General features: G+C 44.1%; 2 protein-coding genes across 2 annotated transcripts; one reads left to right on the top strand and one right to left on the bottom strand.

The window, feature by feature from the left end:
• On the top strand, positions 535–2,919 carry LOC8086104 (vegetative cell wall protein gp1). Its single transcript, XM_021466142.1, has 2 exons — positions 535–1,423; positions 1,502–2,919. The coding sequence occupies exons 1-2, from the start codon at positions 907–909 to the stop codon at positions 2,917–2,919; spliced, it is 1,935 nt and encodes a 644-aa protein (XP_021321817.1). The 5' UTR covers positions 535–906.
• LOC110429673 (5-methyltetrahydropteroyltriglutamate--homocysteine methyltransferase 1) lies at positions 3,339–9,164 on the bottom strand. The gene is made up of 14 exons (XM_021445982.1): positions 9,018–9,164; positions 7,334–7,687; positions 7,157–7,244; positions 6,341–6,468; positions 6,072–6,263; positions 5,772–5,974; positions 5,523–5,686; positions 5,332–5,412; positions 5,080–5,246; positions 4,895–5,000; positions 4,531–4,781; positions 4,365–4,437; positions 4,141–4,269; positions 3,339–4,043 (listed from the first exon to the last, which is right to left on the bottom strand). Exons 2-14 carry the CDS (start codon positions 7,681–7,683, stop codon positions 3,675–3,677), a joined length of 2,301 nt encoding a protein of 766 aa, XP_021301657.1. The 5' UTR covers positions 7,684–7,687; positions 9,018–9,164; the 3' UTR covers positions 3,339–3,674.

Here is a 24,238-nt window from a genome sequence, read left to right as displayed (position 1 = left end):
ATTCTAATTAATTATAGAAAAACACAGATCTAAAGCTACAATAAAAATTTTGTACTAAAGCATACTATATTATATGTTCACTATGTAGATCTACTTATCTGGAGTCCAACAAAATCATATTTACTATTTTATGAATTTTATGTGATTTACTATAATTTTACAAATATTCAGCCAAAATAAATAAAAATAAAAAAGACAAAACTGCCTTCAAAACCGCTCATAGCCATGTCAGGGACGTAATATGCATGATTTCAAAAATTGAGGGATGTATTTTACCCGGTTTTGAAGTTCAGGGATGAAAATCAGACTTTTGGGAAAGTTGAGGGACGTAAAGTGGACTTCTTCCATTCTGCTCTGGCTCTTTGCTGGGCCGACTCAGTGGTATAAATCTTGTACGGACAGGCCTAGGCCCTTAGGCCCATATATTGTCTTCATCAAATGCTAACGTTCAGGTTCAGAAAAGAATACCCGCAACCAAAATATACTGCACTGCAATTGCAAATGTCCTTGAATATTTCAACATCTTCGGGTCAACCAATCAGTTTATATAGCAATCAATCATCATAATTTAATTTGATTTCTAGCCACGGAATTAACATAGACCCGCAATGCAAGTCACGTCACGTGTGCTCTGCCTCTGGTCTTGTTTGCCTTCCTGCTTCATCTAGCACTCCATCCACTACAGTAGCACCCCTCCATGGAATGGAATGGAATGGAATGGAGAGCGAGAGCCATGGATGCCACCACCACCACAGAGGCATCAAGAAAGGAACCATGTCCTTGCCCCAAGGACGGAGGTGACCCAACCCACAGCTCTCACTCCTACGGCCGCCTCCCTCCTGCTCTGCTGCGCATCCTCACCAAGCAACCCTTCCATGGCGTCAATACGGCGGCGGCGTCGTCGTGATGACCCGATACCATAAATACACGTCGAGGGAGTCGCTGTCCGTGTACGCTCGCTGCGAAAGCAAAGCGAGCAGCTTTATTTGGTTGGTTGCCATGGACCGGCGGCGGAGCAGCGCGGCGGCGGCGGCGCGGGTGTTCGAGGACTTCGACCCGGTGGTGGAGTGGAAGCTGGCCGGGGAGGAGCAGGACGTGGTGGAGATCACGCTGCCGGGGTTCCGAAAGGACCAGGTGAGGGTGCAGGTGGACAACCACGGCGTGCTCCGCGCCACCGGCGAGCGACCCACACGGGGCGGCCGGTGGGCTAGGTTCAAGAAGGACCTCCGCCTCCCCGACAACTGCGACGCCGACGGCGTCCGCGCCAGGTTCGAAGGCGAGAAGCTCATCATCACGCTCCCCATCGTCGCCGCCACGACGCCCTCGCCGCCACCGCCGCCTCCGCAGTCGCACTCGCCCACTCCGTCGCCGCCGCCAGCACCAGAGCCTCGCTGGCCTCCTGCGTACTCTGAGCCGCCGACGCGTCCGCTGCCACAGCCTCCTGCGCCTCCGCCTCCGCCTCCTCCTTCACCACCGCCACGACCACGACCACGACCACGTCGCCGTCCATCGGCACCACAACCATCTCCCCCCGTTCCTGCTTATTCTGAACCGCCGCAGCCACCACGTCCATCACCACCGCCTCCACCACCCCCACCGCTTGTTCCAAGTTATTCCGAGGCGGCACCGCATCGGTCTCCATCGCCATCGCCATCGCCATCGCCATCGCCATCGCCATCGCCATCGCCATCGCCATCGCCGCCACCGTCGCCGCCGCCACCTGTTCCAAGATACACTGCGCCGCCGACGCGTCGACCCCCATCACCACCTCGTTTCCCAAGTCATTCTGAGCCGCCGCCGCCGCCGCCGCCGACGCGTCGGCCCCCATCGCCACCTCGCTTCCCAAGTTATTCTGAGCCAGCGCCGCCGCCGACGCGTCGGCCCCCATCGCCACCTCGTTTCCCAAGTTATTCTGCACCACCGCCACCAGCACCAGCACCACCACGTCAGGGTAAATCACCGCCTCTTCCTCCTACGCGTCCTGAGCCACCGCCGCGTCGGCCTCAGCCCCCACCGCCACCGCCGTCGCCACCACGTACTTATCCTGAGCCACCACGCCAGCGTCCATCACCGCCTCAGCCTCCTAAGTATCCTGAGCCGCCGCCGCTGCGCCAGCCTCCTCCTCCTCCTCCACCTCCTGTTCCAAGTCATCATTACGAACCGCAGCAGCGTGTTCCACCACCTCCGCCGCCTTCTCTTCATACATACCCTGAACCGCCACGGGCGCCGGCTCCACGCCCATCACCGCCGTCGGCACCACCCGAACAAGCTCGCCGGACTGTTTATTCAGAACCGACAGCGCCACGTCCGTCGCCACCACTGACCGAACAAGCTCGCTGGCCAGTTTATTCAGAGCCGACAGCGCCACCGCCACGTCCGTCGCCACCGCTGACCGAACAAGCTCGCCGTCCTGTTTATTCAGAGCCGCCGCTGCCAGGACCACCTACGGCGAGGCCCACCGCTGAGGCGCTGACAGGGGTGGGTGCTGAGGAGCCGAAACCGTCGGCGTCGCGATATGGGACGCGGACGCCGGCTGCTGCTCCAGGGCCAATGGCTCCTCCATTGTGGCAGACGACGCCGGCTCCTCCAGCGCCGCTGCCTCCTCGTGGAGCAGAGGAAGAACCGCCCAAGAAGCAACTGCAAGATACCAGTACCATGGTGCGAGAGGAAGACGGTAGGCCGGCGCCACCACCGAAGAAGAAGAAGAAGGAGAAGAAACCGAAACGAGCGGAGGAGCTAGGCGGTGAAGTGAGAGGGAAGGTGAACGGCGGAGCTCGGGCATTGCCAGCGGTGGGTTATGCTCCGACGACGGCGACTATGACGCCGGAGCCGGGACGGCAGCTGCTGGTGAACACTGCTGCCGCCGTGGCCGTGCTCGTTGGGGTCATCGTGGCCGTGTGGCGCACCCTGCAAAGCTAGCAACTCTGCCTGCTGCTTATTTAGACGGTGCAGCGCAAAACTGCAAATGGAACGAAAATGTCCCAAGTGTTGCTTGTGTTGTAATTATGTGTTGTGTTGATGATGTGAACTTTGCAATCGCACATGATGTCGTGTAATAAACACGGCGTAGTGCACGGAGACCGTGCATAATGTGCCAAAGGCAAAGCAGAATTGACCATGTGTACCATATCAAAGGAAGCAAAACAGAGTGCCTTGCAGCTGGGAATTTACCACAAATCACCCAAAAATTCAACTAGAAAACCTGAATGCTCCAAATCCCAAAGTACAAGATAGACAAATGGAAGACTTGAATCACCCAAAAATTCAACTGGAAAACCAGAATGTTCCCGTTCTAGCTCGCAGAGTCCAAGATTGACAGATGCGTTCATGAAAGAGAATGGGAGTGTACAATTAACCTGAGCGCAAACACAATTAGATATTAACTTCCCGATACGAGATCTTTACCTTGAGTAAGACACACCTCGGAGTGGCAGATGAAACACTGCAAAGATACCACTCAGTTTTACAATACAAGTACACGGGCAACTTGCCTCTGAACCACCAAATGGAGTAAAACAGGTATTGCCTGGGGCGATCATCGAGCCAAGAAAAATACTAATCTAAAAACAGATGGAGCAGAACGGGAACAGGGGACCCTGATTATTGGAAACAAATGGCTTCGATGACACCCTCCTTGTAATTAAAGGAATAGGCCATGGCGGAGACGACAGTCCTCACTTGGCACTGGCGAGCTGGGTGCGGATGAGCTTGGCAGCAGAGACCATGTTGGTTAGGGCGGGCTTGACCTCCGCGTACTTACGGGTCTTGAGACCACAGTCAGGGTTCACCCAGAGGATGTTGGTGTCGAGCACCGCAAGCATCTTGTTGACGCGGTCGGCAATCTCCTCGGTGGACGGGATCCTGGGGGAGTGGATGTCGTAGACACCAGGGCCAATGCCAGCACCGTACTTCACACCCTCACGGAAGACGGAGAGGAGCTTCTCGTCAGACCGGGAGTTCTCGATGGTGATCACATCGGCGTCCATGTCAATGATGGAGTGGATGATGTCGTTGAAGTTGGAGTAGCACATGTGGGTGTGGATCTGTCAAGAGATGGAAGTCAGTTGGAATGCCGAAGATATGGTGATGCGAATATATGGCATACTGCCAAGGCTGCACAGCACAGTTCAAGAGAATGACCTGGGTGGTGTCCTGGATTTCACAGTTGGTGATTCTGAAGGAGTGGACGGCCCAGTCCAAGTAGAAAGCGTGCTCAGCCTTGCGGAGTGGCAGACCTTCTCTCAATGCAGCCTCATCGATTTGGATAACCTGCAAAGGACAATAAGCAATAGTATGATCAACCATTAACGTACGTAAACGTCTTGATTGAATGAGAAACCAAGAAAAGTAACAAAAATACTAACCTTAATACCAGCAGCCTCAAGATCCTCAACCTCCTTCTTGATCGCAAGAGCAATCTGGTAGCAAGTCTCAAATCTGGAAGATAGGAGCAATATGTCAGTCAATAAATGGAAGAAGAAAATGATGCTCTGAAAACCATAACTAAATCATTCTGCTTTAGTTACTGACCTTGGCTGGTCATTCCGCACAAAGGACCAGTTAAGGATTGTTACTGGACCAGTCAACATTCCCTTCATTGGGCGAGATGTCATGCTCTGGGCCGTCTTTGACCAGAAAACGGTCATGGGGTTGGGGCGGCTCACATCACCGTAGATGATCGGTGGCTTGACACACCTTGATCCGTAAGATTGCACCCAGCCATTGGCAGTGAATGCAAAACCAGAGAGCTGCTCACCAAAGTACTCAACCATATCGTTTCTCTGTAAAACATAGGCCAATTAAGAGTTACTTAAATGTGACTACACAATTATGATATCGTAATTTATCTCAAATGCACAGCAAAAACTAGCAGAATAATTTCAAGAGCACTAACCTCAGGCTCGCCATGCACAAGCACATCGATGTCAAGCTCTTCTTGGAGCTTAACAACCTTGCTGATTTCCTCCTTGATGGCACTGATGTACTCCTCCTCAGAGATCCTGCAATGTGAATTTCCAATAAGAAATACAGCCAAAATACAGTCAGGCAAGTGATGCATAAGTATTAAATGTTACTCACTTTTTCGCCTTGTACTCACGGCGGACCCTCCTGAGCTCCACAGTCTGTGGGAACGAACCAATTGTGGTCGTGGGAAGGACAGGGAGGTTGAGCTCCTTCTGCTGGGCATCCAATCTAGCACTAACGGTGGTTGCACGGCGGTGGTCAGAGCCCTTGAGAGCAGCAGCCTGTAACAGTACACAGAAAGAGGTTGGAACAAATCAAAATTGGACTAGCAGGTGTAAGCTTTTAAACCCCAGGCAAGGTACTTACAGCCTTCTGGACTTCTTCATTGGTCACACGGGGAGAGGATTTCCTTGATGCCTGAGCAGCAGCATTTGCTGCAAAGTAAGCCTGTAGATGACATTTGCAGAAATGAATAGGCCAGTATAAGTTTGTATGTGTGAAAAAGAAACACCAAGGACTAGTTAAGACAGCAGAGAATGAGAACAAAACAGCCATACCTCATCCTTTTGACCAGCCAATGCCTTCGCAAGAGCATCAACCTCAACCACCTTTTGGGCAGCAAATGCAAGCCACGACTTAATCTCACTGTCAAGCTTAGTCTCGTTCACAAGATCCACAGCGGTGTGCATGAGTGAGCAGGAAGTTGATACAACAAGCTTGTCTGAACAAATGGTAGGCATTATCAGATATTGCCAACTGTAAACAAATCTAATCTTATGACAGATAAACAGTGAAAGTATGATTACCCTTCCCAACAACAGCCTCAAGAGACTGGAGAGTGCTGAGAGATGTAGCAAGATCATCAGCCCAGATGTTGCGTCCATCCACAACACCAGCAAAGAGGTACTTTCCAGCAGGGAAACCAGCACTCGTGACAAGTCCAAGAGTTTGGGTTCCACGGACAAGATCAAAACCATAAGCAGTCACACCGCTCAGAGATGTTAGGGTCCTGCATTCAAAGAACAATGAGTATGCTGTCATCACAAAAGGGTCTGGGAGGAACAATGGTTGAGAAAAGGGTGAACTAGTGAAATGAATTAACATACTTGTATGATTCAGCGGGAACATCAGCAAAGTAAGTCTCAACAAGCACATTCAATCCAGAAAGTGCAGATTCCAGTTCTGCGTATGCAGCAGAGAACGCAGCCAATTTGTTAGAATCAAGGTCGAGGACAAGAGTGGGCTCATCAAACTGAATCCATGAAGCCCCAGCTGCCTTCAACTCAGCAATGACCTCCCTACAATCATCATGCATCAAATTATCAACTGAAGACTCAAGGGCCAGCAGTAGCTAGTAACTTGTTTATAATCTTACTTGTAAACAGGGAGGATGCTGCTAAGAAGGGAAAGAAGAGGGAATCCCTTCTCCACACCCTTGGCAGGCTTTGAGAGCAAAAGGTATGAGACTGGTCCAATAAGTACTGGCACGGTATCAACCCCAAGCTGCATGAGGCAACAACATATAAGCCATACAAACAAGTAGATGAAATCTTTGCAAGAAAATGCACATGTTTTTATATTTCAGAGTAAACAACGCAAAAGAAATAATGCAACTCTGAATTATAGTAATGTCACTCTGTGTGACCTACTGCTTATGGCATAGGAAAAATGAAAATACACTAAACTCAGAATCCTTTTCAGACAATCTCCAACATAGCAAAATAACAAAAACAAAACAACAAAAGCAAGATGAGACCAACTTGTCAGAGGCACAATACAGCTCAGTTAACATTCTTACTGTAGCCTAAAATAGTCATTTTCATGAAGAAAGCCATTTTTTAATGTATCGATGCTCAAGTTCGAACTGAAGCTCAAAAGTACCAAGTTTGTTTGCAACCAATTTGATCTGACAATATCACAATAATAAGCTTCCAAAATGTTACACCAATAGATATCTGGATGTACATCCCAGTTTCTGTGTTAATCCAAATTACTAATTAAGTGCAGGATTAAAAATGAATGATCACTACTAGTTTGAGGCAGCATGCTAAACTATCAAATGACTTCATCGGGTAATTATGATGACAACATAAATAGGAATGTATTAGCAACCATCAGACAATCAAGTACACAAGTAGGAAACTAACATTAGGAGAATAGGTAAAACAGAAATATAACGAATGTATCTTACCGCCTTAGCCTCCTTGTATTCGTTAACAGCCTTGTGAGAAGCGTAGGAGAACTTGGTGTTAGGGCCCAATTCAGGGACAATAAAGTGGCTGCCAAAGTAGAACAAAGTTTGTCAGCAAAAAAATTAAATACAAAAGCTGAAATTGAAATTATCATTAGTAGCAGGCCAAGGACTTACTAGTTGGTGTCAAACCACTTGGTCATCTCCATAGCAGGGACAGTGGCATTGCCCCTAGCCATGGAGAAGTAGGTATCGAACCCGATCTCTCCTCCAGTCCATGAGTAACGTTCTGGGACAGCGCCGAGCATGGCGGTGGTGTCAAGGACCTGGTCGTAGTAGGAGAAGGTGTTGCTGGGGATGTACTTGATCCCAGCATCAGCCATCTGCTTCCAGATACTGGCCCTGAGGTCGGTAGCAACCTTCTCAAGATCCTCAGCGGTGCTCTTCCCATCCCAGAAAGACTCAAGGGCAAACTTGAGCTCCCTCTTGGGGCCCATGCGAGGGTATCCAACAATGTGGGACGCCATCTTTCTGTACCATAAATAGAATTACAATCAGAAACACCATGTGAATTATTGTAAAAGGGGACATGAATATTGATGAGAATAATATGGTTAAGATCATGCTGACAAAAGAGCATACTGAAAATGTGATCTTGAAACACAGATAAGGCATCCGTATTATAAATACAAGTTAAGAATTACTACATGATAAACCCTTTGCCAATCAAATTGGTAACTATGGACTCCATGTTCGTACTCATATATCGCTGATAATCCAACAAAAACAGCATTGTCCCCACTATACCACTATGATGGATTTAATACATCTAAAACTCCTGATTCCTATGCATCGGTTCCTACATCAGATCCACTGGTTCCAAACAAGAATAAGACTAAACTATTATGATAAAATTAAAGTTCCAATCAAGGAACAAAATATGTGTATCCTAGTAGATAGGTCAGGTGGTTAAGGAGGACACCACCAACCCCCAACAGAAAGTAGGCCCCAGTCCCGAGGGGTGGGTGCTGGCCAACTAGATACACTTGACCTAACTAATAATAATTGGTTACCAGCTGGTGGATCCAGGACACCAGCAGTCCAGCACGGCACATGGAAGTCCACCTCCACTCGTTCACGCAGTGGCTCACGGTATATCCCGAATTCCCAATCCGAAGATCTCACAAGTCCAACCACACGGAAGGGCATCCAGCCAGACAGTCAAACGACAGACGCTTGATGCGCTGGGTGCCAGCACAAGCTACTACTCCGTATACAACATGCAGAGATCATGTCTAGTAGTGATAATAAAAAATACTTGGATCTCGACAGAGACGCGCGCACGAAGCAGCTGAAATAATAATGATCCGGCAAAAGCCAGCCAATACTAGTGATCATCACTGAAGTCAACATGGACTGAACTAAAAAAACTAAAACCCATTCAGATCCAAAAACCCCCCCTGCGGGCGAAACGAACCGCAGCAACGCCCGGAACTATCAGATCTAACCCCCAACGCGATCCAAGCGACAGCGAACCACCTGCCCACTCAAACTGATCCATTGGACCGAGCAGAGCTCAGATCCAGAGCTCTGCTCTGAGGCCAAACTAACCCACCCGCATCACTAGATCGACGATACTCCAGCGCCACGACCAAACCCCGCCGGACGAACCGGATCAGGAGAGAAATGGGCGGGCCAGCCCACCGCCGATCCCAGCAGCGCCGCCAGGCCGATCGGGCGGCGCGGGGGCGGACGGAAGCAGAGCATATCGACCACACGCGCGAGGTCACGGATCCCCCACGACACCCAGCGCGAAACGAACAGGAACCCGAGCGAGGGGGGGCGCGCGGCGGTTGCTTACCCGGTCGACGGGAGAGCGGAGGAGACGGCGCAGCGGCGATGATAGGTGAGGAGGAAGAGAGAGAGGAGGAGCACGGGAAAGAGAAGGGGTTTGGGAGGGCTTATTTATAATCCACTCTTTGGCTTCGTGTGGTTTTGAAGGGCGCGGTTGGTGAGATCTGATGGGAGGAGGAGGAAGGTGGGGCCAACCCATCTGGTGGCACCAGATTTTTTTAGGAAAAGGTTTTTTTTCTCAGGATAAATTATTTGTGGGCAAAGTTTCAGTTTTTTTTAACCCTCGGCTTAACAATATTATCCATCTCTGCCCTTCACTGTTATCCTAACTCTTCGTTTGGGAAAAAAATGTAGGATTGAAAAAACAAAGTAAATAGGATAGAAATGCATATGTGTTGGTGAAAAAGTGGATCTGCAAACACAAATGGCTAATACCTGATTCAAACGTTAAGGCGTACCAGCCGATTTGACCTTACTATCGGCAAAGGTGATAACTCGAATACTTTGGTTCTGACAACAGCGATGCGCCCGGATGTCACGGCCAAGAGGTATTCACGCGGAACTCGAGAATACGCCGAGCTTAAGTCGACGAACTCCTAAGAACTCGTAGTAAAAAGGAAAATATGACGAAGTCGTCGAAAAAGTAGATGCTAGAATATAAGTAAAAACTTGTGTTTGATTGATTGATAGATATCTCATTACAAGGCCCTAGGGTCTACATTTATACCCTGCTCAAAGAGCTACAATCAGACACGACTAGGACTCGAATTCCAAATTAAACAGAATCCGTATACAAAACGAATTTAAATAACTAAGGAAAAACATAAAACTATCCCCTTGTAACCGACCAGGACACCACCACAGATCGATCGGCAATCTCCACGCTTTCCTTCAGAGTCATCAGCAGCCTTCCTGTTATGGCCATCGGCAAACACCGATATTGATCATCGGTAAGAACACGTCACCACCCCTGGACTTAGTCATATTCAATCGCCTCTTCATCGACAACTATTCTCATCGGCAACTCTTCTGCAGACTGGCTATCATTGCTCCATCTGCCGATCCATACCCTACTGGTCCCTAGGTACGTGTCAAAAAACGGTGTCAACAATATGTAAGATAGATTGAATGAGAAACATAAGAATTTTATTAAAATAGATGTTTGGTGAATGAACTGTAAAAACATAAGAAACAATGAGATTTGACTGGATGTTTTTTCTATGCTTTCGTGTGAAATCGAACACAAAATGAAAGTTTCCTATGTTTTTCCTACACCACATGATGGTACAGTAACTTAATTCATAGGAATGGAAATCCTAAGCTTTTTCTTTGCAATCCAACGGGGTTCAATTCCTACAAAATTCTTACATTTTTTATTTCTCAGACTTGCATATACATTTCTACATTATTCATGTGTTTTTCCTATTCCTTCTTTTTCTTCAATCTTACATCCATTCATTGGGGCCTTAGTTTATAGATAAAGCTCATCTAAAATAGACCTAGTTAGTATTAACTGGAATTATTTGGACCCATCAACTTAAAGGTGCATGGATGGTTTTCTCTATGATAATGATCTTCCTCTTTTAGCCCATATTAGAGAGACACATAGACAAAGTAGGTAGAGGCAAAAATGTCATTTGTCAATCTATTAGCTTAGTTACGACGCCTAGTAAGATAATTATTAGTTTGCTGCCCAGCCAAGAGTTAGCTAGCCTATTAGTTGTGCCTCTCGAGATCCACCTTTCGAATTTGTAGCACGTAATTATTAGCTAGTTGAATTCATCATCCCTCCTAGTTGTGGTTATATGGGTCCTATTTGGTTTTGCGGATCGGAGGCTCCGCGCTAAAGAAAAACAATAAACATTTTAGAATTACACTTTTGAATCATCCAAAAATTACGACCTCCACAGGAAAACTACTATAATTGTGACTTTGTCGCTCTCTAATTCACTGACATGGCGTTGTTCCTACTTTCTAGTGACCTTAAACCGATCTGACTTGAGATCATATGTGGTTTTTCTTCAACTAATAGTATGACGATCTCATATTTACACAGTAACTTTGACCATAAACTTTATCGTTTCTCCATCTCAAATTCAATACATGAAGCAACCAATTATAGGTGGATATATGGTAATTTTAAACATACTTGACCGTCGTATATTTTTTTTCTCAAATGCTAGAATGGATCCTAACTCTTTTACCCCTATGAACCCTTTCTTGCGTGGTGCTCTTCGGTTTCCATTTTTCACTCTTTCTCTTAGGCCTTGTTTAGTTCCAAAATATTTTGCAAAATGGACACTGTAGCTTTTTCGTTTGTATTTGACAAATATTATCCAATCATGGACTAACTAGGCTCAAAAGATTTGTCTCGTCAATTTCGACCAAACTGTGCAATTAGTTTTTATTTTTGTCTATATTTAGTACTTCATGCATGTGTCTAAAGATTGGATGTGACGGGGAATATGAAAAATTTTGCAAAATTGTTTGGGAACTAAACAAGGCCTTAGTGCGGGTTAGGGGTAATTTGCCGGTACGGTGTTGAGTAGTGGCAGTTCACCGTAAATTAGGCTTGCTCCAGCTAACAGCCTAACACATCATCATTACCTACTCTGAACCACTTTGACAGGCTGTTACATTAGCCGCGGCCTGTCAATAAGCTACGCGTTTATGCTCTCACCTCCTAAACGCACTCATTCATGCATTACTTTGTCTTTTTATTATATGTTTAAGGCCTTGTTTAGTTCACCCCGAAATCCAAAAAAATTTCAAGATTTCCTGTCACATTGAATCTTGCGGCACATGCATGAAGCACTAAATATATATGAAAACAAAAACTAATCACACAGTTTGACTGTAAATCACGAGACGAATCTTTTAACCCTAATTAGTCTATGATTAGACAATGTTTACCACAAATAAACAAAAGTGCTACAGAAGCGAAATCTAAAAATTTTTCACATCTAAACAAGGCCTAAATTGAAGATCTCAACTAACCTATTTTCTTATAATTTTAGCAAGTGATTTCATCTACATGGGCCCACACTTCATCTGTTGATCGTAGTACTATGGGCCTTTCTTTCCCCACGATGGCATCCTTGTCCCCGGCCTCTTCTCCTTCCCCTGTCATTGTCTCTCTCCTCCCAGCGTCCGTTGGTCGACATTGCGTTCGTTCTGGTTACCAACCAGATCAGATCAGATCAGAAGCTGCAATACCTTCTAAAACCGTACATTTCAATGCTTCATTTTCATCCTGTCTTATAAAACGCACCTAGGGCCTTCACGATGGCAAATCATTATATCCAATGGGCTTTGCACGGTACCACAAATAATTGTGAGCTATTCATTTATTTCGATCCAACAGTCACTATCACCTATTAGCTCCTAAGACGTAATAACTGAAATGTATATTTATTTAATTTTTATTTTATAAAATAGGGTATATAAAGAAAGCTTTAGACATATTTTTTTTTCTAGATTTGATCGATACATGCGTGATCTGACTGATATAGTATTTTTTAAAAAAAATTATGACTTTGTACTTAATATATTTTGATTACCATATAATTTTGTATGTAACTTTATATACTTGATTTTGCATGTGGTAGGAAATTTTAGTCCTTAACTTTAGCCAACTAAACTTTAGACCAGAATCAAACCTTTGAATGTGGTAGGACATGTCAAACTTTCTTAAATTTATACAAAATAATATGAATAATTATATGTTGAAATAGAATTAATATGGCGACCGACGTGCACCCGATGCTAGCCTGCTGGCTCGACCTGTGCACACGCCGTCAGGATCCCGTGCTGCTGCGCACACGGAGAGCGAAAGGAATCGCTTTTGTATCTCGCATGACTAAGGCCTTGTTTAGTTGTGTAGTATTTTCGTTGTATTTGATAATTATTATCTAACTAGATTAATTAAGTTTAAAAGATTTTTGTCTTGTAAATTATAGACAAACTGTGCAATTAGTTTTTCTTTTCATCTATTTTTAGTGCTCCATGTATGTACCATAAGATTTGATGTGGCGAATAATCTTGAAATTTTTTTGAATTTTGAGGTGAACTAAACAAGGCCTAAGGGAATCAGCATGTATGTTTTAAAAAGAATTTTCCAGCTTGTCCTTTATCTCTCGCGATTAAGAGAATCAGCATGTATGTTTTAAAAAGAATCCCCCCCCCGTCATTAGGGGATGCGAAGGAAGTTTTTTTTATTTTATTTTTTTAAAAAAAATATTATGTATTTCAAAAGTTTTAAAAATCAACGGCTTAGATTTATTTGAGATATTAATTGGTATGTTGATTGTTAATTGGATTTGGAATCATGTTGATCATTAGTATCTCCTACTTTTACTAATTGCTTCTCCGTCGTTAGTGTCTTCCAGATTTTGTATATGTAATCAAGCTTTAAAGCATGCTTACTGATAGCAGAACAATTCTTTATGACATACGTGTGTAGTGCGCGCAATATGAAAGTATAACAGATGTTGACCCTGCAGTATCTTCTGTTTTCTTCGCAAACAAAATGCACCGCACCACCGTTTACATCCTTGCAGCAATATGAGCACGAAATTAATAAACAGGCTTCTGATCAGCTTGATTTTGGAGCAGGGATATATAAGAAATCTTGGCAATCAGGATGACGGTACATGATATGAGCAAGGAGCACAAAGAATGGCAGAATATGATTCATTTTATATCCATGTGTTTGTTCTTCAATAATAATATTTTTCTTTCATGATTCGACTATTTCTCACTCTATGAATTATTCTCATATATAAACAGTACAAATTTAAAGATCCCGCAACAACACACGGGGTATCATTAGTTGTTATAAAATTGCTGCTACTGCACTCATTTCTGCTCTACTACTTACCCTGCATGATTGTACCCAAGCGAGCTGTGTGTATTTGCATATGAAACATCTTCTTGCTGTAACTGAATGACTTAACTACGGTTAAGTCATTGTAAACCAACTCTATGTGTATTTGCATATGAAACATCTCTGTATTTGATACTCTACGGTTAAGTCATTGTCAGGCGGACTTGGCAGTGACCTGACAGTGACTTAACTATAGAGTACCAAATACAGAGATGTTTCATATGCAAATGCAGGAAGGTTTTTCATTGTAAACCAACTCTATTTGTATGGGGGAAAGCCCCCATGTGTTTGCGAGTTTGTCAATTATTATTTAGGCCTTGTTTAGTTCAACCTAAAAACAAAAACTTTTCAAGATTCTCCGTCACATCGAATCTTACGGCACATATATGCATGGAGCATTAAATATAGTCAAAAACAAAAACTAATTACACATTTTGCCTGTAAATCGTGAGATGAATCTTTTGAGCCTAGTTAGTCTATGATTGGATAATAATTGCCAAATAAAAACGAAAGTGCTACAGTATCCAAAATCAAAAAATTTTGGAAACTAAACAAGGCCTTACTTTTGCTTAGCTATCATAGCCACTGTATAGGAGTTTCGGATTGGCGCTTCAGAAAATATGCGCAGCACGATTTGTTACCTTATTGTTTGTTAAGATCTGCAGATCGCACTCTTTCGTATAAAAGGGGAACGGGGAAAATTATATTGCAGGACATGCATGATAGTAGTATAATACGAATCCAGGTTCCAGGCCAGGCCATATGCATGCCAATTGTGTTTCCACCGAGCAAATTAAAGACGCTGCTTTTCAGAAAGCTTGTCTCTCTTTCAGTGGTTGTTCATCATGATCATGCATGATCGATGCCATATGGCAACTACTACTACTACTAGATATTTCAGTATTTGCTACTTCCACGCATTTGCAGTGCTGTACTAGTTACACCTGACAGCATGTTCTTCGTTTAAGAAGGCACCGAAAGGATCAGGCCTCATATGCACCGATTTTTTTTATTTTTTTAAATGTTTTCTCCATGCATTTGCCAATCAAAATGAGGCCTCATGAGAACTGGTAGCGATTGATGGAGTAAACACATGGAGAGATATGGAGGGCATCGGCGTGGGAGTAGGTTAGGTGACACAACAAGAACCAAAAAAAAAAAAAGGCGTCGTTGGGGGTTGGTGAGATAGTGGCACACTGCTCTCCGTCCCATTGAAAATGATATTTTGAATTTAGTGTCATCTTATTTGATCATTGGTTTTATTTTAAAAATTTATATAAATATCGTTAAAGATACTTTAATAATAATTTAAAAATAAATAAGATGAATGGTCAAACATGGTACTTCCGAACGAAGAGAGTACTTTGTACTCTTCAAGAATACACAAGAGAAGCATAGTAATATTCTTCGATCAACATTCGTCGCGCCCTGCGTCCATGTCCATGTCCATGTCCGGCGAGCCGTCGGTGGCGCCGACGCAGCCGATGTTGTGTTGGGCCGTGGTCTCAGGGAGTGTAGCCGACCAGGCATATCCAGGATGAGGGCTGGTGTGCCGGTACGGTGTTCATCATGATATGCCTCAGGCACACCGTCAACAAGTGTGGCACCGTGCTAAACCGAGGCAAGCCTTTCCACACTCAAGAGCACGAGCGTCAAGGGCATCATGCATGGTGGATGTCTTGTAGGGTTGGTGCAACTTTGCGAGCTACTCCCTCGATCCCAAATTGTAAGTCGTTTGACTTTTTTTACCCCAAGTTTGACCACTCGTCTTATTCAAAAAAATTTATACAAAAATAGTCAATTTAAGTCATTCTTGAAAAACTTTTATTAATAAACCAATACACAACAAAAAAAAAGTGATATATTGTACAAAACTTTGAATAAGACGAGTGGTCAAACTTGATATTAAAAAAGTCAAACGACTTACAATTTGGAATGGATTGAGTACATTTCATCGAGTTCATGTCCCTAGCTACAGTACAATACAAGTGCTAGCCTACGTGTTACGCTGAGGCAAAATCGATCATCATGCTGAAGCGCGCGGTGGCAACACCGCGACAACCTCTCCATGCTAGAATCATGTACAATGCATGAGGTCGTCACGTTCTTTATATCCAAAAGTCACATTTTGCAGCTATAGACTTATTATATTCTCCAAGAGAAATAAAAATAACAATTAATTGTTCTAAATTAAATTCATGACGCCATACAGTTTGAATTGATTTTTTGCATTTTTAGGTGTCAAGATAAAGAAAACCCATTCTAGTGGATCCATGTGGTAAGGAAAAATGGGTAATCTATTCCTTAACATTTTTTTTTGGAGATTATGCGTACACAAAAACAAATGGCAGAGCTAAGGGCGCATGCCCTCGCCTCCAAACATGTGAGAAACTAACATGTGTGATCTAGATCTCTAGCCTATCGTTTGTTAAAAATAACAATCTATTTTGTGAATATTAGAGCTTAGGACACTTTTGTATCTAAATGTGGTACTAATATGTTGGCTCCGTAGAGGAAAAAACATGCACCATCCTTGTGAAACTGCATCATACGTATCTACATGGAAATTTATTTCATTAGAAATGTTGCAATGAAAAAGGTAACTTGTGGTGGAATCGGTATAAATACTGTTTTTTCTGACCGGCGTTAGAGACAAACAAACAATTTTTTCTTTGTCCGTGTGTCGCTTGGACATGGAGACAGAAGCACAGTTTTTTTTAAAAAAAAATGCTCAAGTTTAAGAACTTTTAGTGAAAAATGTATGGACTCTTGCGTTACAAATTGCTCAATTTTTAGGCCTTGTTTACTTCCCAAAAAATTTTGCAAAATTTTTCAGATTTTCCGTCACACCAAATCTTTAGGCACATGCATGAAGTATTAAATATAGACAAAAATAAAAACTAATTGCACAGTTTGATCGGAATTGACGAGACGAATCTTTTGAGTCTAGTTAGTACATGATTGGATAATATTTGTTAAATACAAACGAAAATAGTACTATTTCTATTTTACAAAATTTTTTGGAACTAAACAAGACCTTAGAAAAGTTGCGTTTCAGTACGGTGTGAGCGGAAAGGAACATTGACACATGGTGATAGAGTGACAGCTGAGTGTGAGCGCTGACAGTGCAGAGACACGTGTGCCGCATGACTGGGACTTGGTGTCCGTGTCACGCGGCGGTCCAGTCCCAGCAAACGGCCGGCCGGCCGGCCAACCGGACGGTGAGGAGAAAAGGAGAGAGATTTTATTTATTTTTTTCAGCACCTCATCAACAGCCACGGTTACTTTAGCTTTGTTTGTTGCCACCAGGTGGTATATTATTGTTCCTGCGGGCTTACGCCACACGGGTTTGCGAAACCACTTCATTCCAGAGTGTAGACAGTGGCAGGAGGGCCGGCCAATGGCAGAGCCTCACGTGTCCTAGTCTGTTTGTCAATACGTGGGCACAAAAACTTTTTAAAGATTCCTATGCGAGTATTAAATTTAGTCGAAAATAAAAACTAATTACACAGTTTTCTGTAAATCATGAGATAAATCTTTTAAACTCAGTTAATATATAATTGAACAATAATTGTCAAATAAAAATGAAAATACTTCCGTAATCAAACTAAAAAAATTTAGAAACTAATAAACAAGGCCAAAAGATGACACAAGGACACACACAAAAGTGCCAATGCGTCAAAAGTGGCACACAAGAGACCACCGACATGCTGAAAAATAGTACTCCCTCCGTCCACATCTTATTGTCACGAGTCAAAATTCTTTTAAGTTTATAAAAATATATTAATATTTATGTAATATATATCATTAAATTGAGCATGAAATATATTTTTATAATATACTTATTCATAGATATAGATATTGATAATATCTGATACTCGGTTAAAGGCAGGCACCATGATTTAATATGTACTGTGTACCATTGATTTAGTGGTTTTAGGGAGGTATAGTGGTGCTGTGTTGGTGTCTCCGAATCGTGGGCAACTGCGTGCGTGCGCACTGCCCACTCGTGTACTAGACATTCATCCCGTCATGTGCGACTATTACGTCAGCAGCATTAGTACCTGATTCACATGGCACAACAAGGGGCTCCCTAACTTATTTCTAGCCTGAGGCTACAAAATAAGTCAGGCCAGCCTAATCTTATCTTCAGTAAGTCGAAATGGTCTTGTTTTGTTGCTTACATCGTCTAAGTCCGGCTAGCATCTAGTTTGTTTGGTTGGCTGGTATGACTTAGATAGAGTCAACTCTTTTTTGAATAGGTAACTTCACCCTTTTTGCAGCAATTTTGTTGAACATGTGGTAAGCATTACTTCTATACCAATCGAAGCAGGGGAGATGTCGCCACAGTGGATTGCAGGTGTCGATCTGCTCCAAAGGGAGAAAGGAGGAGAGGAACAGGGAGCTAGAAAAGGCGAGACATGGTTTGTACTCCGAGGAGACCATCAAGCAGTTTTTCTACACTCATGGAGTAGCGTGAGTCCTATGATCTTGCTCCTCTTCTTTGCAAAGAACTATAAAAAGATCCATTCTAGGTGTCGTTCTGCTCCACTCGCTCTGAGTCCTCTACTCTTGCGCTCATGGAACTACAACAATTTCTTTCTTGCAGTGGAGGTGTCATGGCCGATTTTGGGTGGCGAGGCTAGCGCCGGTGCTGGTGGAGATCCTTGACTGGTGGACGGGCAGAGCTTCGTGGTAGTGGTTGGAGCCGGGTGTGGCCGGGGCTAGTGTCGGTACCGACTATGGCTGTCGCACCGGCCTCCTCTCCGCCCCTGTCTGCAAGATGCTAGGGAGGACGCCAACGAGTTTGTCAGGGAAGCAAGTGGCCGGTGGACGAATGCGGAGAAGCTACGCACATAAGTTTGCGGCCTCCCAGGAGGGAAACGACCCCCCACCGTGTTCCTAGGTAGCCTGGCCAACTCCTAGCCGTTGGCCTGAGCAAGCTTGGCTAAGGTGTTTATCTGGGCAACCAAATACACTAAAAGTAGCTTCTTGGAGCCCGGTTGGAAGGTAGCCACCGAATCAAACAGGCCCATAATAGCAGACTGTAAGCTGACTAAATGCTGAGGTGGAGGAGAGAAGAGAGCATAAGCGGGTTGTAAGCTTACAGCCGACTTAGACACAAGAATAAAAAAAGTTTATGAGAGAGACAAATAGATAATGTATTAATAGTAATGAGCCAACTACGATATAAGTAGGCTAAAAGAAAGATACAAAGAAACCTTACCGCTATCAATCGGTTGTATTATTAGTCTTGCTGTACAAAGCTCTGAAGGCGTTTTCTCATTGTTCACGTAGGGAAGGTGGGATCCGGGTTATCCACAGAATATTTCTGCTCCTTGCAAAGCACTTGCAATACCAAAATAAGGATAGCCGGATAGGAAGTCTTGCCATGCAGTTTTTGGTATTGGAAAAGTCCACAGGACAGCACAGCGCAACGCCCCCTCGGCAGGTGTGCATGATGGATCTCAACAACCGTGACGGCGACTACGCCCTGGGTGGAGGAGGTTCAGCACGGACCAATCATGTTGGGCTGGCCGAAAATCAAGCGGCTGCTAGCTGATGCCGACGATGATGCTAAATTGTTACGAGAAAAATATATTTTATAGCTAAAAAATAATGCTGATAGGTTGAAACGAACAATATATAATACCGTGGCTTAGTACAATAGAATGTCAACTCCAGGTTCCTACCTCAGTGCCTGCCTGATGATTGCTCTGCTCCGCCTCTAAGCTAGGCAAAAGGACCAAGGGAGGATGATGAGTCTAAAAGAACCTAGGTCTTGTTTAGTTTCTAATTTTTTTTGCTTTGTGTTATTGTAGTATTTTCGTTTTTATTTGGTAAATATTGTTCAATCATGAACACATGAACTAACTAGGCTCAAAAAATTTATCTCACGATTTACAAGCAAACTGTGCAATTACCTTTTGTTTTCGTCTATATTTAATGCTCCATACATGTGCTACTAGATTTGATGTGATGTAGAATCTTAATTTTTTTTTGTTTTTTAGGTCAACTAAACAAGGCCCTAGCTGCATAGCATACGAGTATTAACTTGTAATACTACTGCTACGATGCTCTAGCGCTATGCTCCTCCTGCAAGTAGCTCTGGGTGTTCGGTCAGACCGAACCGAACCGATCGGTTGTCTTTTTGAAAGTTCGGTCATCAAAAAATAAGGACCGATCGGTTAGTTGAAAAATAAAACAGAGCAGTTTCGGTCTCGGTTAGTTCGGTTCGGTCTCGATCACGACCGAACTAATCGAACTAGCAGAATTTGTATCAAACTTTAGCAGCAGGTTTGCACAAAATAATACAAATATCTTAGTTCTTCTTATTTAAATACTAACTGCAGTAGCATCTCACAACTCACAAGTCAAAAACTCACAATGACACAACAAAAACAACACACAATCAAGTCTTTAAAAAGATAAAAAAAACAATTCAGACTCCCAATTGAGAATTTCGGTTAATTACTTAATTTGGTTATTTCGGTTAACCGACATCTATACCCGAATTAACAGTATAAAGTTCAGTTAGTTGGAAGCAGAGATCAAATTTATGACCGAAAAGTTCGATCTCGGTGAGTTTGTTTCGGTCTTCAGTCTTCAGTTAATTACACTTAGAGTGACCTGCAAGTCCACAACCACCATGTATGGGTTAGGGTTACCCTCACCTCTGCTCCTTGCTGCTAGCCTGCTACTGATCGAGGTGGATTGGGTCTGCAATACTGCAACACATATGCAGCAGCAGTAGTAGCGCCTCCGATCCCATATTCATCTCGGGACTTGTTTAGTTCGAAAAGTGAAAAGTTTTCGGTACTGTAGCATTTTCGTTTGTTTGTGACAAATATTATCTAATCATGGACTAACTAGGATCAAAAGATTCGTCTCGTGATTTATAGCTAAACTGTGTAATTAGTTTTTGTTTTCATCTATATTTAATATTTCATGCATGTACCACAAGATTCGATGTGACGGGAAATCTTAAAAATTTTTTGGTTTTCAGGAACTAAACAAGGCCTCAATATGTCACTGTGGGCTCCCACCAGTGTTTGGTGCTCCTACTACCGCTACTCTACCGCATGACTGTATACACAATGCGCGCAAGTGGTTGGTGGACGCTGATATCTTTTTTCCCTGCTGCTGCTGCTGATGACGTGGTGAAGGGTACGGCTGAAATTACGCTGGCCGTCCATTACATCCATGTCCCCACCAAAAAAAGAGAGTATACTATATATTTTCGCCTTAGGCCTGTTTAGATTGCTGATGAAAATTTTTTGGATGTCACATCGGATGTGTCGGAAGGATGTCGGGAGGGGTTTTAGAAACTAATAAAAAAACAAATTACATAGCTCGTCAGGAAACTGCAAGATAAATCTATTAAGCATAATTAATCTGTCATTAGCATATGTGGGTTACTGTAGCACTTAAGGCTAATCATAGAGTAACTAGGCTTAAAAGATTCGTCTCGCGATTTTAAACCAAACTGTGTAATTAGTTTATTTTTTATGTACATTTAATGTTCTATGCATGTGTCCAAAGATTCGATGGGATGGATGAAAAAATTTTGGGCGACAAACTAAACAGGGCCTTAATGGAACACAGGAGAAAAGCCCTGTTCATGAGAAGGGAGTATACTATGGCCTTGTTTAGATGGTTTCAAAATTCTAAAAATTTACAAGATTTCTTGACACATCAAATCTTTGGACGAATGTATGTGATATTAAATATAGATTAAAAAATTAACTAATTAAACAATTTAACTGTAATTTGCGAGACAAATCTTTTATAGACGGCGGGCAACACTAGTATGGACCACGAGGACATAAACTTTTTGGACGTGTAAGGTATGACGTGGCAATGCAAGGTGTATGTACAACAAATTATAGATTTATATAAACCCGAACAAAATTGTCATGGCTGGCATTTTATTTTTTTTGCGACAGTCATGGTTGGCAAGATGCGGGCTGCGGCGAACCGTTTGCCGATGGCGAAGCTCGCTACCATATCCATCCATCCATCATTTTTACGCAGCACAGACGACGAAAACGTACTGGTCCTGTGGTCCACGTACGACGGTTTTTTGTTTTTCATTTTTGCCCGGTGCGTCACGACGACGACTGCACTGCATGCACTGATGCACATCTCTTTCCTTTCGCTACGAATGTGTCATCCTATATCTATTTTGCCCACGTGTGTGTATATATATATATATATATACATATATATATATATACGGCAGCGCTATTCTACATCTTAAGTATATATACTTACGCCCTACCATCACGTACGTCAAGGTCTACACATACAAGAGTATATCTTTTTTTCTTATTCGATTTAATTAATTTGCCATATATAAAGAAAAATAATTTAAACCACACTTTTGAAAATGGAACTTATTTGAAATGATTTATGTATATAGTCGCGCGCGTGCGGAGAACACGTGACGATGACTTGCGAGAGTTGCGATGATCGATGACGACCTCATCAGGCGGGGCCCTACTTGAGCATATGACCTTGCTTAAGAAAACGATTGGTTATTTGGTTTGAAGTGTTAAAATTTATTAGGTACTATAATTATTTTATTTTTTAATAATTAGTGTTCAATTATATATTAATTAAGTTTAAAAAAATTATCTCATATACTATTTTCTAATTGTATTTTTAATTTTGTAAATAATTTATATTATGTATGTATTTTGACATGTACTAAAAAAATCATCATGAACCAAACAAGGCCTTAGCTAGACGTGACGCCGTGACAACACTGGCACTTGGACTTTGGGCAAGAGTCACCCTGTTTATGGTTTGGTTTTTCCGACTCTGAGCGAGTTTGCAACCTAATCCACTTTTTTAGCAAACGGACTGGGTTGGTCTGGTTAACATGGTCACAAAAATAGCTTTGGCATCATGGCATGGTTGGTTTGGTCTATGGGTTTGCACGGGTTTACATAGACACACGAATGCATGGAGAGTGCAGACTCTACACTTTGCTTTTATAGTTTTATGCTATTGAGTGCTTTGGAAGAGAACTTTTCCTCCAGCTCAAGGGCCTGAGCGAAAATGGCGCGCTGCTCTCAGATAGCTCGACCTCATGACTGTCGACGCCACACACTCGACCTTGCGACTGTCGGTGTTGGGCCCTTCTACGTCATGCTCGCCGCTGTCGTGCCTTCCTACACCGTGCCCGCTGACGCCGTGCTCGAGCTCGCTGGTGCCATGCCCACCGCCGCTGCCACACTCGCTGGTGCTGCGTCTACTTGCGTCATGCTCAAGCTTCCGCTCGCAAGTGCTGTGCTTGCCACCGCCGCTGCGCTCGAGCTTGAGCTCACGCCACCGCCACTGTCTCCTGGCATCACTTTATGGGTTTCGAAGGTTTGGCTGGTTTCTAACCATGATCGGGGTAGAAGGCTCTTGAACAATGGCGGAGCGAAAGGGGGGGGGCAGTGACCCCTCCAAGCCTAGTCATTATTCCTTTAAATATCTATGTAAATATTAATCTATACCTATCTATAAAGAGAGAAATTTTCAGTCTGCCTATCATATTCTTCCGTTAGCGAGGCAAGGCGCACTCGGACTTGACCCAGTTTGCGTCGCCGTCGCCCGCACCACACCGCACGCGGGGGCAGGAGGGAGACGCGGCCGTTGCTTTTATCGCATCCTTCCCAGGATCGGCGGGCGCCGGGCGGGGGCGAAGGAAAGAATCTGGACGGCGTTGGCTCCACGTTGGCCGGCCGGCTTGTCGTGCGGACGGCACGGGCACTCCGGGGCAGCTGCTTTCCCCCGACCGTCCACGCGAACCCGTGCTAGCTGGAGATTTGCCGGCCACCACTCTTAGCCACTGACTCGACACTCGTCGACCGTCCATCAACGGCTCGTCAAAGATTTTCGCCAGAGCTACGCCGCCGGCGAGGACTCGGGCTCCAGCGAGAGCGACGTGGAGGAGCACGTCGAGGTGGAGCTCCGCCTCCTGCTCGACCTCCACGCCGGCACGCCGCCACCGCTCCTGTTCGTCACTGTCGCATCCATGGACGCGCCGCCCCAGGGCTACCGCACCAACATCGGCATCTGCCTCGCCGACCCATCCCTCACCAAAGCAAGCGCGCCCCCTCCCTCCCTTGACCCCGATCCTGCTCCTCCCCGGTCTCCGCCACGCCTGCGCTGGATATTGTATTGTCGGGTTCTCGGATTCTAGGCTTGACATTCCTAGCACGTGGCAGATGTCTCAGTTGATTTCAGAGATCCGCTGTACTCCTTCCGTCCCAAAAAAAAGTGACGTTTTTGACTTTTAAAAATCGTGTTTGACCGTTCATCTTATTAACAAATTTTATAAAAATTATAAT

The sequence above is a fragment of the Sorghum bicolor genome, chromosome 8, assembly GCF_000003195.3.
Source record: "Sorghum bicolor cultivar BTx623 chromosome 8, Sorghum_bicolor_NCBIv3, whole genome shotgun sequence".
Taxonomy (NCBI): Eukaryota; Viridiplantae; Streptophyta; class Magnoliopsida; order Poales; family Poaceae; genus Sorghum; species Sorghum bicolor.
Note: the sequence above shows the minus strand (reverse complement) of the source record. Positions and strands in the feature narration are given on the sequence as shown.